At 43.8% G+C, this 17,249-nt stretch overlaps 1 protein-coding gene across 1 annotated transcript in view; it reads left to right on the forward strand.

The window, feature by feature from the left end:
* Window positions 1-17,249, forward strand: part of DOCK3 (dedicator of cytokinesis 3) — a 335,434-nt gene that overhangs the window by 149,066 nt on the left and 169,119 nt on the right. Inside the window, exons 8-9 of the mRNA XM_034775725.1 lie at window positions 10,760-10,848; window positions 12,740-12,865. Coding sequence (XP_034631616.1) covers window positions 10,760-10,848; window positions 12,740-12,865 — 215 coding nt within the window. The remainder of the gene's footprint in view (window positions 1-10,759; window positions 10,849-12,739; window positions 12,866-17,249) is intronic.

Below are 17,249 nucleotides of genomic sequence, written 5' to 3' on the forward strand. Positions count from 1 at the left end.
TAATAGCAGACAGAACAAAGTGAATTACCAAGCAAAATAAAATAAAATATGCAGGTCTAAGCCTAGTACAGTAATAAAACTGAATACAGATAAAATCTCACCCTCAGAGATGTTTCAATAAGTTTCTTTCACAGACTGGACGCCTTCCTAGTCTGGGCACAATCCTTTCCCCTGGTACAGCCCTTGGTCCAGCTGAGGTGGTAGGTAGGGCATTTCTCATGATGGCCGCCCCCTTTGTTCTGTTTCACCCACTTATATATCTTTTACATAAGGCGGGAATCTTTTGTCCCTCTCTGGGTTCCGACCCCTCCTTCTCAATGGAAAAGCACCAGGTTAAAGATATGCATCCGAAGAAGTGGGCTGTAGTCCACGAAAGCTTATGCTCTAATAAATTTGTTAGTTTCTAAGGTGCCACAAGTACTCCTGTTCTTCTTTTTGCGGATACAGACTAACACTGCTGCTACTCTGAAACCTAGGTTAAAGATGGATTCCAGTTCAGGTGACATGATCACATATCACTGTAAGACTTCATTACCCACTTTCCAGCACACACGTATACAGGAAGACTTACAAGTAAAACAGAGCCATCTACAGTCAATTGTCCTGGTTAATGGGAGCCATTAAGATTCCAAACCACCATTAATGGCCCACACTTTGCATAACTACAATAGGACCTCAGAGTTATATTTCATATTTCTAGTTTCAGATACAAGAGTAATACATTTATGCAAATAGGATGACCACACTCAGTAGATTATAAGCTTTATAATGATACCTTACAAGAGACCTTTTGCATGAAGCATATTTTAGCTACATTATATTTACATTCATCAGCATACTTTCATAAAATCATATAGAGCACAACGTCACAAAAGGGACAAGCTTTTCAGTATCACAGAGCTCTTCTTCTAGTTTGGGGAAGGTAAACTGCGTGTCTGAGCTAAATACAAGTTAGAATAGATAGTTAAGCATAAGGGGTTCACACATGCAGTAGGAGACTACTTGAAGTGGGCAGTTCAGGGTTGTCAGGGTGCTGGACAAATGATATGATATGGAAACAGACATACCATAAGTTACTCCTGGGAGAATTCTGTGCTAAAAAATTAAAAATGCTGTGCACAATATTGTAAAATTCTGCAAAATTCTGCGTATTTTATTTGTCAAAATAACACAACATAATCACATCGGTTTCAATTATTTTGGTAATTTATTTCAAAATACCTGTCCGCAAGTAGTTCTGTAACAATAGAGACCAAAAAAAAAAAAGATTCAGGAAATGTTTTTTGACAAATAGATTCCTTATTAGGCATATTAATACAGAACTTTGAGTAATTTATTTAAACTACAATACAGAAATGTATTTCCCGCACCCCTCAGAAGCAGTATAAAGGTTTCAGGGAGTCTGGGTAACAGAGGAGCAGAGGGATAGAGAAGGAGCCCAAGATTGAACCTAAAGGATTGTTGCGTGTGAGTGGGAGAAGTATGGAACAGGGTTTTTTGGTGGGGAGGAGGGATTGTTAGGGAGTTGAGGAGTCTCCCGCATGCAGATCCTGGCTGACCCCAAGCCTCTCCCATTCAGTCAGGCACATCTGCCCCTTTTCCCCATGAATTCCTGCAGCCCCCTACCCTCTGTCCCTATGTAGCCCTGCAGCACCCCTTCCATTCAGCCCCTGTCTCAACGCTGTCACCCCACTAGCTCCTGAACCTGTGCCCCAGTCTGTCCCACCCACTAGCCCTTCTGAATCACAATCTGTGACCCCCCAGCAACCCCATGTGCCCCACTCTGTCTGTCCTAACCTGGCTCTGTGGGCAGGATGCTGTGATGAACGCAACTGGCTGCTGACTAATCTCGTGTCACAGTGGCCTCTGGTGGGTGAAAGGCAGAACTGCAGCACTTCTGCTGTGGGGAAAAAATTCTGCACTGGACATGAATTCTGCAGATGTGAAGTGGCACAGAATGCCCTTAGTTGTAATAAATGCCTGACTTAATCAGTAATGTAAAATGGACTAGGTATCATGATCTTTGAAAAGTGCTGAAGATGTAGTTGTTTTGTTTTGTTTTGTTTTTTATTGACATGGCAGTATGGATCTTTGTGCTTGGTTTCTGTGACTCAGAGACTACATTTAGAGTGGTCTATATATTTGTGACAATACTTGTTTTCATTTGGTGCCCACCCACACATGATTGGTCAATGCAAATGCTGTGTGTGCTCAAATTGCAAGTTTTGCCATGGACAAAATTGTGCGTTCAGATATATAATAATTTGGGGCTTGATTTCCCATTGTATTACTCACCCGTTGTAACTCTATTCACTCAGTTACAGTAGAATTGCACCAGCTTGAGACAGGAGTAACACAATGGTGACTCACATCTTTTTGCTTTTTGGCAAACTACATGTATACTTTGGACATGCTTTATGTGTAGTTTAAAGTTTGGCACACAAAACCTGAGTTACACATTTTTATGTTGATACAATGTGTGTTTATTACTAATATTTATGTTGACACAACATAAACATGGATCACTTGATGATAACCTGTTTGTTCATTCCCTTTGGGGCACCTGCCATTGGCCACTGTCAGAGGACAGGATACTGGGCTTGATGGACCTTTGGTCTGACCCAGTATGGCCATTCTTATGTTCTTATGTGTGAAGCCTCATGATTGCTGTTGTGCAGATTTTCAATTAGATAACATTTACTAGTAAAATGATACTTAGGTTTTTTATATGGATGCTTTATCTTGTGATGGCACAATATGCAGGCTGCGTATTTATGGATATGATGGATAAATTATGATTTTCCAAGATGATAAAGGTAAGCAAAATTTTAGATTTTGGAACCGAAAAGGAGAGCTCTATCTATTCTTGCACCAGGGCCCTCTTGGCCTTGCTACGCCACTGCTAGCAAGGTTTATCCTTCCCAGGCCTGAGCCTACGATCAAAGAGGTACTAGATCATTAAAGGACCCCAGGCCTAGAAAAAAGAAAGGGGGAGATGAACCTACATCTACACTACACACCACTGGCGGCAGCATGTATGGTATGTGATAGCTATGTGCCGAAATGAAAAGCAGGTCGGAGAGAGGGTCTGGTGGGGGGAGACAGCAGGGAAAAGCTTCAGCAGCTTCTTGCTGCCAGAGCCTTTCACTGTGGTGAGGAAAGGCTCTGGGAGGTTGAGGCAGCTGTGAAAGGCTGAGCCCTGTGGCAGGGAAAGCTGGGGAGCTGTCTAAGGCTTTCCCTGCTGCATCCCAATGTCAGAGCTTTTCCTGCAGACAGTAAAGGCTCCAGCAGTGGGGAGGCAGCGGAACACTACACTGCTAAAAATAGCAGTGCAAACAGGGGGGCATGACTTGGGCAAGCAGAAAGTATGTAAAGGTACTCACATAATTCTTCAGGCTTGTCTTTATTCACCTATGTTGTGCCTCACCATCTACACTGCTATTTATACTTATGCTAGGGCAGAGGTGGGCAAAGTACGGGCCACATCCGGCCCGTGGGACCGTCCTGCCCGGCCCCTGAGCTCCCGGCTGGGGAGGCTAGTCCCCGGCTCCTCCCCTGCTGTCTCCCCTCCCCTGCAGCCTCAGCTCATTGCGCAGGTGGGCAGCTCAGCACCGGCACAGCCCCTGCGGGGGGTGGGAAGGGACAGGAGAGAGCAGGGAGGGAGGCTCACCCGCAGCCTCAGGGGAGCAGGTGGGAGTTGCGGGCGGCAGGAGCGCTGTGAATGCGGCTGGAGGACTCAGGAGGAGCACCGGGCGGCTGCGCAGCCGGCCAGAGAGAAGCAGCACTTTGAAGGGGAAACCGCCGCTTCTCTCCGGCTGCCCCTGCTCCTACTGAGTCCTCCACCCATGTTCGCAGGGCCACATTCCGAAAGGGGCTGGGGGGGGGTGTCAGATGGGGAGGTCCCAGGGGGCAGTTAGGGCAGGGGGTCCCAGGAGGGGGCGGTCAGGGGACAGGGAGGAGAGGGGTTGGATAGGGGGTGGGGTCCCAGGGGATGGTTAGGGGCGGGGGATCCCAGGAGGGGGCAGTCAGGGGACAGGGAGGGGGGTTAGATAGGGGGTCGGAGTCCCAGGTGGCATGTTGGGGGCGGGGGTATGGATAGGGGTCAGGGGACAGTCAGGGAACTGGGAGCAGGGGGGTTGGATAGGGGGTGGGATCCCAGGGGGGCAGTTAGGGGTGGGGGGTCCCGGGAGGGGGCGCTTAGGGGACAAGGAGCAGGGGGGGTTGGATGGGTTGGGGGTTCTGAGGGGGGCAGGAAGTGGGAGGGGGCGGATAGGGGGCGGGTGCCAGGCTGTTTGGGGAGGCACAGCCTTCCCGATTCGGCCCTCCATACCATTTCGCAACCCCGATGTGGCCCTCGGGCCAAAAAGTTTGCCCACCCCTGTGCTAGGGGGACTATGCGTGGAGATAACTGGGCTGAATGGAACTTACCAGAAATTTCAAGGAAAGATTAAGGGAAGGGTATGTGTATATCAGCCTTTATTGTTTTTACCCTTTGCTCTGTGTGCTATATATATATTTGGGTGCATAAATAATACTTTGGTTTTGAAGAAGCTGTTTCTGAGTCACTTTAATCAGCTGCTGTCACAGACTCCTGGAAGAAAAGGGCTTTCAGATGACAAACGCAGCTGGGCCTGTCATGTTAACACAGTTGGTAAACAGAGAAGCTGTCACCCAGAGATCCTGTCCTAGATTGTTTAAACTGCATGGGTCATCCTTGAGAGAGGTGAAGGATGTTAGGCCTGTCACCTCAGGGACAAAAAGGGATAGAAGGTATGGCTCACCCCGCAACCATGACAGCCAGGACAGCTTTTGTTCAGGGTACTGGTATAAACTGCATCTCCACTAGAAGTTTTGCCTGCCAACTCTTTCTAGCGTAGATTAAGGCCTAATTCTCCAGTTATCGTAGACTATTCACTATGGTCCCTTCCAACTCTACTTTTCTGTGGTTCAAGGGCATATAAGACTTGAGTTTCCAATATCAACAACATGTTGTTTGGGATGTTTTGTTTTGATTAAAACATTTCAAGCCTTCCTTATATATCATATAGCTCAAAGAAGTGAAAATTGGCAGAAAGCCAGTTCCTCTCCCCCACATGTCCCAATATACACTGTAATTCTCATCTAGTAACTAATTTCTCCTTTGTATCAATTTTAAGTTCTTGACAGGATAAGTTTGATCAGTCCCTAATGTTTCTATTTAAAAAATAATTAAGGAGTTATTTCACTTTAAAAAATAAGTAGGTACATATGCTTAGTAATATTTAAGTTTTTATAAATTGACTTTTTTCATAAGTGAAACAACTATGCACAGCTCACCTATTCACCCTATAACTCTGAGCTATTACCATTTTTCCAGTGGTTAGAGGATGAAGCAAGATGTATTGACACTCAGCACATCATAACTCATCCCTGACATACTTTCATATATCTTCCAAAGATGTCATCCCACATGTCAGTTCCAAAATTAGATTTCATTCCACATTTTTGTGCACTAAAAAAATTATTCATGAATGTAGATTGTCATAATTCCAGAAGTAAATTTCTGCTGGAAGACAACATTTTGAATCAGAAATTAAAAATACATGTTTTCAACACATTATTAATGGTCTCTGTTTAACTTGGATATTTTACAATTAATTTTCTTGTGTGACTGCTTCACATTAGTCTCTTTGGATTGTTTTCATGTAGCATTTGCTAGGTGACTTAATTTCTGAAAGTAAAGAGGTAGCAGCAAAGTGGAAGGAACAGTGAAACACATAATGTACAAGGTTTCAGCAGCTCCTGCTCTGCAAGCTCCCAAGTCATCATATTGTTTTGAAACCATGCATTCTTTCTTTATTAATTAAAAAAAATGTAGATAACTGATAAGGCAGCTCGGGTGGGGTAGAGTGGGGTGGGGGAGGAGGAGGAGGGAAGGTCAAGGCCACATTGCTTATTGTAGCCACACTACAAATCAAAACTGTTTGAATGACAGCCTTCTGTTGCTTGGGCCATCCTCTGGAGTGGAGTGGCTGGGTGCCCAGAGCCTCCCCCACATTCTTGGGCATCTGGGTGAGGAGGATATGGAACTTGGGGAGGAGGGCAGGCGGTTGTACAGTGGCTGTCTGTGCTCTTGTTGGCTTTCCTGCAGCTCCATCAAATACCTGAGCATGTCCATTTGCTCCCCCGTTAGCCTCAGAATTGCATCCTGCCTCTTCTCATCACTCTCACTTAATGCTTTCCTGGACTCTGCCACTGAATGCCTCCATGCATTCAGCTGTGCCCTATCACTGCGGGAAGACTGCATGAGCTCGGAAAACATGTCATCGCGAGTGCGTTTTTTTCACCTTCTAATCTGCGATAACCTCAGGGACGGAGATGATGGGGGGAACATAGAAACATTTACACCTGCAGGGGGATAAAAAAGGGAGAGTAAAATTTAAGATGATCCATTTCTGAGAACAAAAGGGAGACTCTTTCACCATGAATCAAGCAATTCACAGCAGACAGCACATGTGCTTTAGATACAAGATCGCACTTTGCCTATTATACCGAGAATTCGGTTTCCAGGCAGCCCTCAGACCAGCATCTCATTCCCGCTTGGAGTCCCGGCGCCGTTCTGAGTCCCAGCACCGCCCCAGGTCTCGGTCTGACTCATGGCACCGCTCTGACTCGCGGCGCTGGTCCCGCGGTCTCGAACCTCAGAGCTGGTCCCGCTCGAGGTTGCTTTTGACTGTGTGAACATGGTCCCACTCAAGGTCCAGGTCACGATCGGTGACTTCGTGGCACCGCTCGGACTGACGAGGTGCAGGTTCCCGATCCCCCTGTCAACTATCGCCACGGCACCTGTCCACGGCCCACTACTGCTCCCCGTCGCGGCACCGCTCCCCCTCGCGGCACCAGTCGTGGTCGCTATCAGCTTCACAGCGCCGATCTCTGCTTGACCTTCGCCTTCCAAGAAACTCGGTGCCTGCTTTAATCCACTCCCGCACTGCCCCTCCTTGGCCGTTGCGGTCCCGATCCCCTTCTGGCAGGTTGGAGAGAGCCTCAGGGGTCTCGGACATCTCTCATTCTGGCCCAGGGAGCCTCGGCCAAAATCCACCAGCGACCCACTGGCAACCCCAGTGGCAATTTTGGACACCCTGGGCATACCATCAAGCCCAGGGCGCTCCCCCAGTTGCCCGGTCGCCATCTCGCTCAAGCGCCAGGCCTCCTGAGGCAACTCTCAGCTGCCCTCCTCCTGACCCAGAACAAACTGTGGAGCCAGCGCCTGCGATAGAGGCTACCCCAGCTCCCCAGGCTACCAGGAGGAGCCACCCATGTCCGATCAGGATGTTACATCCGCACCGGCCCTCCCAGTGGAGTCATCCTCGTCCTCCCCTGATGAGGCTGTGGCTGGTATGTCCACGTCTGGGACACCCCCGATGGACTTTAGGGTCCTCCAAGAATTGTTGAGGCGCGTGGCCCTCAATATGAACCTCCAAATTGAGGAGATTGTGGAGGATGAGGACCCCTTGGTGGACATTCTAGGCCCGGAAGGGCCCTCCAGTGTGGCCCTTCCCAATGAATAAAACCATCCAAAACAATGCAAAGACTCTCTGGCAAACCCCGGCCTCCATTCCCCCCACAGCTAAGGGGGTAAAGAGAAAGTACTTTGTCTCCACCAGGTGTTATGAATACCTTTTTACCCATCCTGCCCCATGTTCGGTAGACGTAGTAAATGCCATGGAGAGACAGAGCGAGCAAGGGCCTGCTCCCAAATCAAAAGACGCAAAATGGCTGGACCTTTTTGGGAGAAAGGTTTATTCTACTGGGGTTCTCTCGCTGCGGATCGCTAACCAGCTGGCGATCCTCAGTCGGTACAATTTTAACTCTTGGTCTGCGGTCCTCAAATTCCAAGATCTTCTCCCGGCAGAGGCTCGTACAGAACTGGGGGCCATTGCTGAGGAGGGCAAATTGGTTGCCAGGACCTCCCTCCAGGGTTCCCTCAATGCTGCGGCTACACGCACCCTGGCGTTGGGAATCGCTTTGTGGCGGAATGCCTGGCTTCAGTCCTCCAGCCTCCCACCCGAGGTTCAGCATACCATCCAGACCTCCCTTTCGATAGCCAGGACTTGTTTGCGGATCAAACTGACTCCTGCCTGCATACCTTAAAGAACACGAGAAACACCATTAAGTCCTTAGGTATGCATACTCCGGGTAACCAGAGGAAGCCCTTTAGGCCTCAGACCACCCAGCAATGTCCTTTTCCTCCTAGACCGAGGCAGGACCCTTCTCGATGTAGACCCTCTTGTCCCCCCTCTGGACAAGGTCAAGGGCAGTCTAAGCCACCCCCGGGCCCTAAGTGCCCATTTTGAAGGTGCGCCAGAGGACGGACTACCAGTTCTTACCCCGGACAGTTATCCCTTTCTAAATCATCTATCCCGTTTCTACCATGCCTGCTCCCATATTACCTCGGACCGTTGGGTCCTCCGCAAGGTGCAGACGGGATATTCTATCCATTTCCATTCCATCCTGCCCTCTCACCCCCCTTCCCCGTCCCTCTTCAGGGACCCTTCTCACGAGCAACTTCTCATCCAGGAGGTTCAATCCCTCCTTGTCCTAGGGGCAGTGGAGGAAGTTCCTCAGGAGTTCAGGGACAAGGGTTTCTACTCCCGCTACTTCCTTGTCCCCAAGGCAAAGGGAGGCCTAAGACCTATTCTGGACCTCAGGGAGCTCAACAAGTACTTCGTCAACTTGAAGTTCTGTATGGTCTCCTTAGCCACTATCATCCCTTCACTGGATCCGGGAAACTGGTATGCCGCCCTCGATATGAAAGACGCGTACTTTCACATTTCGCCTCACAGATGTTTCCTCCGTTTCATGATGAGCAAGACTTGTGCACAGCCCCCTGCGTCTTTACCAACTGCATGGCGGTCGTGGCTGCTTTTTGGAATTGATATGAGCAATCACTTGAAGAAGAAAAAACAGTTACTTACTTCTCTGTAACTGTTGTTCTTCAAGATGTGTTGCTCATATCTATTCCAGTCCCCCCCACCTTCCCCTCTGTCGGAGTAGCCGGCAAGAAGGAACTGAAGGGGGGTCAGGCCGGCAGGGGCTTATATAGATCGCCATTTTGGCGCCACTCCAGGGGTCTCCCCAGCCGGCCCGTAGCTGCTAGGGTAAAAGTTTCTGACATCCGTGCATGCAGCCCGCGCACAGACCTAACTGGAATAGATATGAGCAACACATCTCGAAGAACAACAGTTACAGAAAGGTAAGTAACCGTTTTAGTTTATGCTACCCTTAGCTGTATGTTTATGACAGCATCAGAGTTGAAAGCGCTGTCCAGAGCGGTCACATTGGAGCACTCTGGGATAGCTTCCTGAGGCCAATAACGTCGATTTGCGTCCACACTACTCCAAATTCGACCCAGGAAGGAGTCGAGGAGGAGTACAGAAGTCAATTTAAGAGCCCTTTAAGTCAATGGAATGGGGTTGCTTGTGTATGAAATCGACCTAACACAGCTAAATTGGACCTAACCCTGTAGTTTAGACCAGGGCTTAGTTGCCTTTCTAATTACTCATTATTAACATTCATTTTTAAGTTACTATTTGAGAGAACAAAGTTGAAGAAAAGGTCAGAAGCGGGATGGGACATAGAAAAGCTAACTGTAAAAAGTGGAAAATCGATAATCTGTAAAAATGAGAACAGGAGACATCATCTTTTACACATCCTTTTATATATATTATGCATTATTATATAGTCATTCGGCAATAAAATCTGAAGCAGCTAGTACCATGGCCAAGATGTATTGGTTAGAAAATATTTCAGAACGTACCCTGCTCATAGACATTATTTCTAGCTAATACTAGCTAAGAAATGTGTCTGGATGGTTTGTACTATTAAAGATCAGTCCAGTTGGCTATCTTAGATGAATATTGTTAAATAACATTTATTCATAGAACAAATTACCAGTGCATCATCTGGACTGACATCAATAGTTGACTGTTTTATCAATCAAAAAAATAGACTTAACTTATGTACTAGTGATGGATGAGTAAACATATTGTAACTGCTATTCTGGAAACTTTTTGAAAATATATTAGTTATATTGACTTTATAAATACAATACTGTAATAGTATTTGCAGGACCTCATTCAAATTACATATGCACGGGGGCTGAAGGTAGATAAATAATTGGAAGAAACCCTTTCCCCAATCCCAGCAAAAGAAACTCTCTCTTTCTCTGTAGATTTTTGTTTATCCCATAGTTTTTTGGATTTGTCTTATATTGCTAGATAGTCTGTTCAACATAGTTTAGCATAAGACTTTTTGCAAATAACTGAAATACTCAAGAGTCTCTTTGTCATTTCACCTTTCAATTACCCAGTTTTAAGTTCTGAGATGTAACTTGATTTGTTGCCCAATGTGAAAGAGTAATAAATAGCAGCAATTAATTTTAGGATTAAATTGATCTTTTTTTTTTCAAAATTCAATTAAAACATGTGCGAACTTTCCCCCACTGTATCATAATGTGCAATGTGAAACTCTTCACAAAATTACAGAAGTCACCACAGGCTCAAAAGTGTCCAAGATAAAGAGATTAATACTGGAAGATGAGACAAGACTGGTTTCCCTTCTGGTCCAATGTCCCATTGTTGTCTGTTAAAAAGAGGCTTATGTTGGATTTCTCCCACAAAACAGAATCATACAACATATGCAGTAAAACCTTTCTCTCTTTTTATCATTTGGATAAAAAAAGAGCAGGTAACTTTAACTAGTGTCCCTTTTATTTTAGGTGCAACAATGAAAATGAATGGTATCAGATCCATGAAAACATTATCCGCAAGTCCAGTACCAAGTACACAGCACCCAGCTCAAATTATGGTAATTATTTTTTATTTTTATTTTTTTTGGCCAGAGAACCCTTAAAGTGTAGCTTGATAAAACTGAGAATTCTTTGTGGGCAGAGAAGTTCCACAAGATATGCTGTGACACTTAGCCCATTGCCAATTATCATACATTCTTTCTAGTTGTTTGTTTATTTGTGCTGGTGTTAGTACTTTGTCAGGTAAAGATTTATACTGCATTACAACTCTGAAAACTGACTCTCTGAAAATGGCATTTTGGGGTTCCATTTTGTGTTTTTTAATAATTTCCATATAAAATGTCTTCAGTTTACAAGTTAAAAAAAATCTCTAACTACCACTCCTACAAATTTGACCTAGATACAGAAAGTCAATCTGGACTCTGTCCTGCCCATGCACTATTGGCAATAATAAAGATTCTGCACATTAAAGTCTCTCCTTTATTATATCTGTACAATGTCATTGTCTGTAGTTCAAAGTGGCGGCAACTAGTGGCTATCTGATTTTTCATTCGTGGCCACTCTTACTTTTGTTCGGCATTTTACCCTTGCTTATGAAAACCAGTAGCCAAGGGAAGTGTACAATATCAGCAGCTAACTGCACTGGCAAAAATATTTTATATATCCATTTGGAGCAACGTTTCTTGTTAAGTGCTCCTAGATAGAAATCGAGGGAAGTTCCACAAGAGCTGAAGGATTTGTACAGGAGTCAAAACTTTATTTAGAATCTCTCTTGATTACGCTGGATCATACCACCTAAGTATTCCCATGAAGATTCCCGCAGTGACACATACCTGAGACATGCTCATCTTAGGATACCATGAATCTATATGTGAAGGGATAAATATTGCACTTCTTTTAGATACTTATCTGATTTTTCCAGAGAGAGACCAGTGCATTTATACCTGAAGATTAATTATCATGAACACTAGCTCTGATAGTTGCAGTGCAGAGTGCTTCATATAAGGCCAAAGGGAGTTGTTGTCTTGGCAGAGTTCTTACTGTATTCTGAGTCCAGATTTATTAAATTAAATAAATCTATTAAAGATAAATTTGTAATTTGCTGAGTAAATTAATCTTTCTCCTTATCCTGTCAGCCACCTCAGTTTATAAGTGCCATAGATAGCTAATTTGGAAATGCAATTGCTATTTCATTCCAAATGCTACTATGTGTTACCCTTAATGTACAGTCATTTAAAGGTACAGGCAGTTTTGCTTTTGTTGCAAAATAAATTTATAATTCATCAGGACCCCATTGAGGTTTAAATCCTAATCTCTTCTGGATTTCAGTTGTTTACATATCAAATATGCTGTCACTGAATTCGCAATAATTCACATTAGCATAAAGGGCACTAGGTACAACTGAAGGCAAATGAAGCAGTTAGCAAGCAGGGTTATGTTATAGGTAGAGTTTGTAATGCCACCTATAGGTAAGGTCACCCAACACTTCTTGTTATAAGATTCTGTTTACAGTTGCTCATAACTTTGCGAAACTTTAACCACTTGGGCTGAGACAGTTCAAGGAAATCCTATAGCATTGTACTGATGTGGTAATTAAGATAAAGGCTTACGTTATTATTCCCAAGTGGTTCTAGCCTAGTGCGTATCAGGAAAAAAAACACAGTACCTCATAAGTGTTTTACAGTCAACCTGCAATGTTTAATTTTTTACTTCCAAATTCACAGTCCTGTATAACATTACACTACTCTCCTAGCTGGTTCTTTAGAACAGTTCGGTTTCTCCAGCATTACTTCAGATTTAGATACATGATATTATTCAAATAAAAAAATGCTGTCTGTATTATCATGTTGTACATACTGTAATACAAGCCATTATTTCCCACATATAGCTTGATGTGGAGTGAGTTATAACTCTCGGATCTGGAAAAATAAATAACTTTGTTTCTTGCAGGACTTATAATTTCTCTACAGCTTCTTCGTGGGGACATGGAGCAGATTCGACGGGAGAACCCCATGATCTTTAACAGGGGGGTGTCTGTTACCAGAAAACTCGGTTTCCCCGATGTCATAATGCCAGGTAGGTAGATTGCCTATAAAATGCAGATGCTATTGTTCACAGTCTTTCTTAACCATTGATAACTAGGATGGTTTTTCACTCAAGGATGGACAATAATGTAAGAGATGCCTTGGACATTTCCATATTACAAATTCCAGATTGCAGTAAAGCATACCTATTGCCAATTTGAAGTATTTTTCACTGAAGCAGTACAGAACCATAATAGAATGCATTAAATTGACATACATAACATGTATTCAACAGACTGTTTTGTTCTTTTTTTTTTAATTAGAAATCCCCTGCCTAGTCTAAGTGTAGAGCTGTCTGTTTCAGAATCAGAGAGTGATCACACCCCTTCTTCCCCATAATAAAAAGCCTGGGAAAACAAGAGAGTTTCCACATTGTGGAGCTGATTCTCAGGTTTAATATAGCCCTTCTTCATTGTTTGACAGCACAAAGGGCGTGTAAAACTGCCTAATTTTCCCCCTCCCCCAATTCCCTAATTCTACACAACACTCAATCCTCCAATAGGTGTCTTGGCCACAGCACTGCAGCATTCTAGCTATCCCTGGCTGCCGGAACAGCCTCTTGGGTCCATTGTCATCTGGGCACAAATTAGAGCAGCCTTGAGTCTACTGAGTTGATTTACGGGCCAAACTAGCACGTGGCCAGTTCTATGATCAATGGGCATGAAAGTTGGCATCATATAGACTGATTCATGCAGTGTAATGAGGAACTGACCTAGAAACTCTCTATCATACATAAACTTCATATGCCAGCATTTGAAATGCCACTCCCTCACTTCACATTACGAATCAGACCCAAATAAGGCTTTTTTAGATTTGGGAAATTTTGTGTGAGCAGTGTTTGGGAGAAATGTTGGATTTCTGTAATGGAAAAACTGTGCTGACACATTGAGATCTTTGGTTGGTGCAATCTCATCAGGCAGTCTTTATAGAAACCATAGTGAAAAGCTCAGCCAAGGTTATGTGGGAAGTATTTTTAGAAAATATAGTGTAAATGATATGATCAGAAGTTTAGAACCAGGGCCGGCTCTAGCGTTTTTGCCGCCTCAAGCAGCAAAAAAAAAAAAAATGCGATCACGATTGGCGGCAATTCGGCAGCAGGTCCTTCACTCCGAGAGGGAGTGACGGCCCCACCACCAAATTGCCGCCGAACAGCCAGACGTGCCACCCCCCTCTTCATTGGCCGCCCCAGGCACCTGCTTGCTACCTGGAGCTGGCCCTGTTTAGAACCATATATATTTTAACACTCTTGAAAGTACCAGGATTTCTTGCATTAAAATGGGTGAGAGAGGAGGATGAGGACACAAGGATGCTAACCCCCAAATTCTATATTGTGATAATTACATGGCAATTAAAAAAGAAATAATTTCAAATTAAAATTGTGTTTTATTGATCACAAAAAAAATAATTTATAAATCTGAATTAAGCTAATGAAATTTAATTAGTTGACACACATTTAATGTGAATGTATTTTTAGTGAATTTACTGAAGATATTTTTTGGCTTAAGAGCATGCCAAAGAATTTCATTTATTTAACTATATTCTAAACCTGTGTTCTAGAAGCCAGGTCCAATGGCATGATGGCATCACATCACTCTGCAGTCTGCTATTCATGAGGTTGTATATCAGGATAAAATCACAACTCCCACTCAGTGGACTACTGTAGTTGACATCAGGGCCAGACTTTTGAAATTTCAGTGCTTAAATCCATATTTAGACACCTGGATAAGTGGCCTGACTCTCCTTCATGAATTACTCATATGGATCCCCACTCTTGGGTATGTTGAACTGCCCCTTGGTTCCTTCAGACCACTGAAGGTATAGCAGGTTCAAAGAAGAGCTCAATGGCCTCAATGCTTCCCTCATTGTTTTTGCTCTTCCTGGGGCACCAGCCCTGCTCTGGGGGCTGTCATAAAGTGGGGGTTGCCCTGCCTCCTCCATGCCTCTCCTCTTTTAGACAATTTGTTCGCAAAGGAATCGAGGGGGAGCAGTCTCCATGCAATGACTTTCCCCAATCTAAGCCAAAGAGGTTTCCTCTAGTAGTATCAACTCAGTCTACAAATTTTCTAGACTGTGGCTTAGGTGGTTAGTCTAGCAGTCAGTCCATTTCAACACAAAAGCTGTCCAAATGAGTAAGATTATGGGTACATTATTGTTGTGACTTTGCTGGTGTTCAGCCACTGGGAGACATCAGGAATATTAAACTAAAAGCAGCTTCTACAGAATGCCTTCACGGTGTTTCCATCGTTGAGATATGCAAGGCTGTGACTTTCAGCTCCATATTCAGCTGTACGCCCTTGACTTGGCCTCTAGATCTGCTGCCCAGTTCAAAAGAGCCTGTCCTGCACTCTCTCTTTTCAGCTAATGCTCCTCAGAGACACCTCCTGCTGCTTGTTAATCTCCCTAGAGTGGGAATCCATACTGTCAATCCTTGAAGGAGAAAAAACAGCTACATACCAGAGTAACTGTGGTTCTTTGAGATGACTGTGGATATGGATTCACACTCCCCTTGCCACTTATTTGGAGTCTCTTATTAAGGATTCCTGAATTAAAAGAAGGATGCAGAGGGGCAGTTGGGGCAATTATTAGTGAGTGGATAGAGGTTGGGTGCAACCAAAGCCTCATCAGATAGTGATTACTAGAATGTCCATACTTGTGAACCAGGGGTGTGCATCTCCCCGAAGTGTGGGCCTACATGGACAGTCATCTTGAAGGACTGTCAATTATTGTTTCTTTCTTTTTAGAGGTGCTGACCACCAGAACTCTGTTAAATCCAATGGTGGCTGCAGATGTTCTGCATATCCGAAAATTAGGCCTCATATTTAGGTGCCTAAATATGGAATTAGGTGTCTAACGTTAGGCACTCACATTTGAAAAATTTGGCTCAGGTATGTCAGAAATGGAGAAAAGCACATTGGACACTCCCTGACAACCAGTACCCTTCTTTGAAGAGTTCGTGCACAGACGAAGAGGAGGTATAAAGGAGCACATGACCACAGTGTAAGTGGGGTAGGAAGAAAGAAGCAGTCATATGTGAAGTGATGCATAATGCAAAAACTATCTGGACAGCTCTCCATCAGCAAAATCAGTATACTAAAAAAAATAAGGGCATTTCAATGATACAGGTTAGTGCCCCTTCACCTCTGGAGATATATGTTTTTACAAGTGAAAATATGTTTGATCTCAGCCATTCCATAGTAGATATTTATCCATCTCATGCAGTTTGACACAATTGATAGACTCTGTTTAGAAGAAGTCCAGTATTAGAGAACCAGAGATAGTATAAATCAGGATTGAATTAGAAGAACTATGAGAATAAAGATTACATAATCTTTGGTTCCAATGTTATCATTGTCAAATTCAAAAGTCTTCATTTTCTGGCAACTTTATTTGTATTTTCAGTGATTTAGAAAAGACTACTGGTTACCAAGTCAAAACCTTTTGTGTGCTTTTGGTAGCTCTTGAGCATGTCCACGTATTTGTTAACTCTCTCTTTCAGACTGATTTCTCCCTGCTTTACTTCAGAGCTGTTGCTGTGTTATTAAAGACAAGGTTTCTTCTTTCTGAAACGATTAGCAGTGAGCTCAAAGGTTTCTATCAGAATCATACTTTGCAATTAGGTGCATGTTTTCAAAAGGAGACGGTCAAAAGAGGATTAATAACCATGTAGAGGCTGTGTCACCTAATGTTGCTCATATACACTGATCAGACTGTTAAGCCAAAAACTGTCAAAAGAAAGCAAATAACTCTAATGTATTCAAACCGATTTCAAATGAACTTTAACATTCTTTTCTCTTCCTTTTTTATGAGGAGTCAGCAAGTTCCCTTTGCCCCCAGACATCCAAACATTAAAATTCTAAGGTTACTACTTTTCTCCTAGTTTCCCCTCTTTCTCCCTGGCTTTTTTAATGGCACTGGTGAGGATTCTTCTAATAAACCTCTCCCCCATCGACCAAGAATCTTGACAGATATCCAGCAATCGTTGGGGAACAGAATTACTGGAACCAGTCAAGTCATGCATATGTCCTGCATAGCTGTGCAGAGCATTGCTAAAGTCTCTTTGGACAATCATGTCTGTTTCAATGTTAAATTTAGAAGTTCTGAGATTTTCATTGTGTTGTGATCTGAGAAGAGCATCCTGGTGAACTTAATGCTCTTCTGTATCCTTGTTAATCAGAAGAGATTCAGTCATATCAGCCTTATGGAGTTTCTTTCTAAATTGCTATTGGATTTAAGAACGTGCATTTAATCCTAACAATAATTTTACCTTTCCCCAGAGATAAAAGCAATGAGGCATGTGCTGCTTGCCTTTTGGATTGCAACTTTATTTGTATACAGAACTTGCTATCAGAAATCTATTGCATAGGCATGGTGTTTGT

This window comes from Trachemys scripta, chromosome 7 (genome assembly GCF_013100865.1).
Source record: "Trachemys scripta elegans isolate TJP31775 chromosome 7, CAS_Tse_1.0, whole genome shotgun sequence".
Lineage (NCBI taxonomy): Eukaryota > Metazoa > Chordata > Testudines > Emydidae > Trachemys > Trachemys scripta.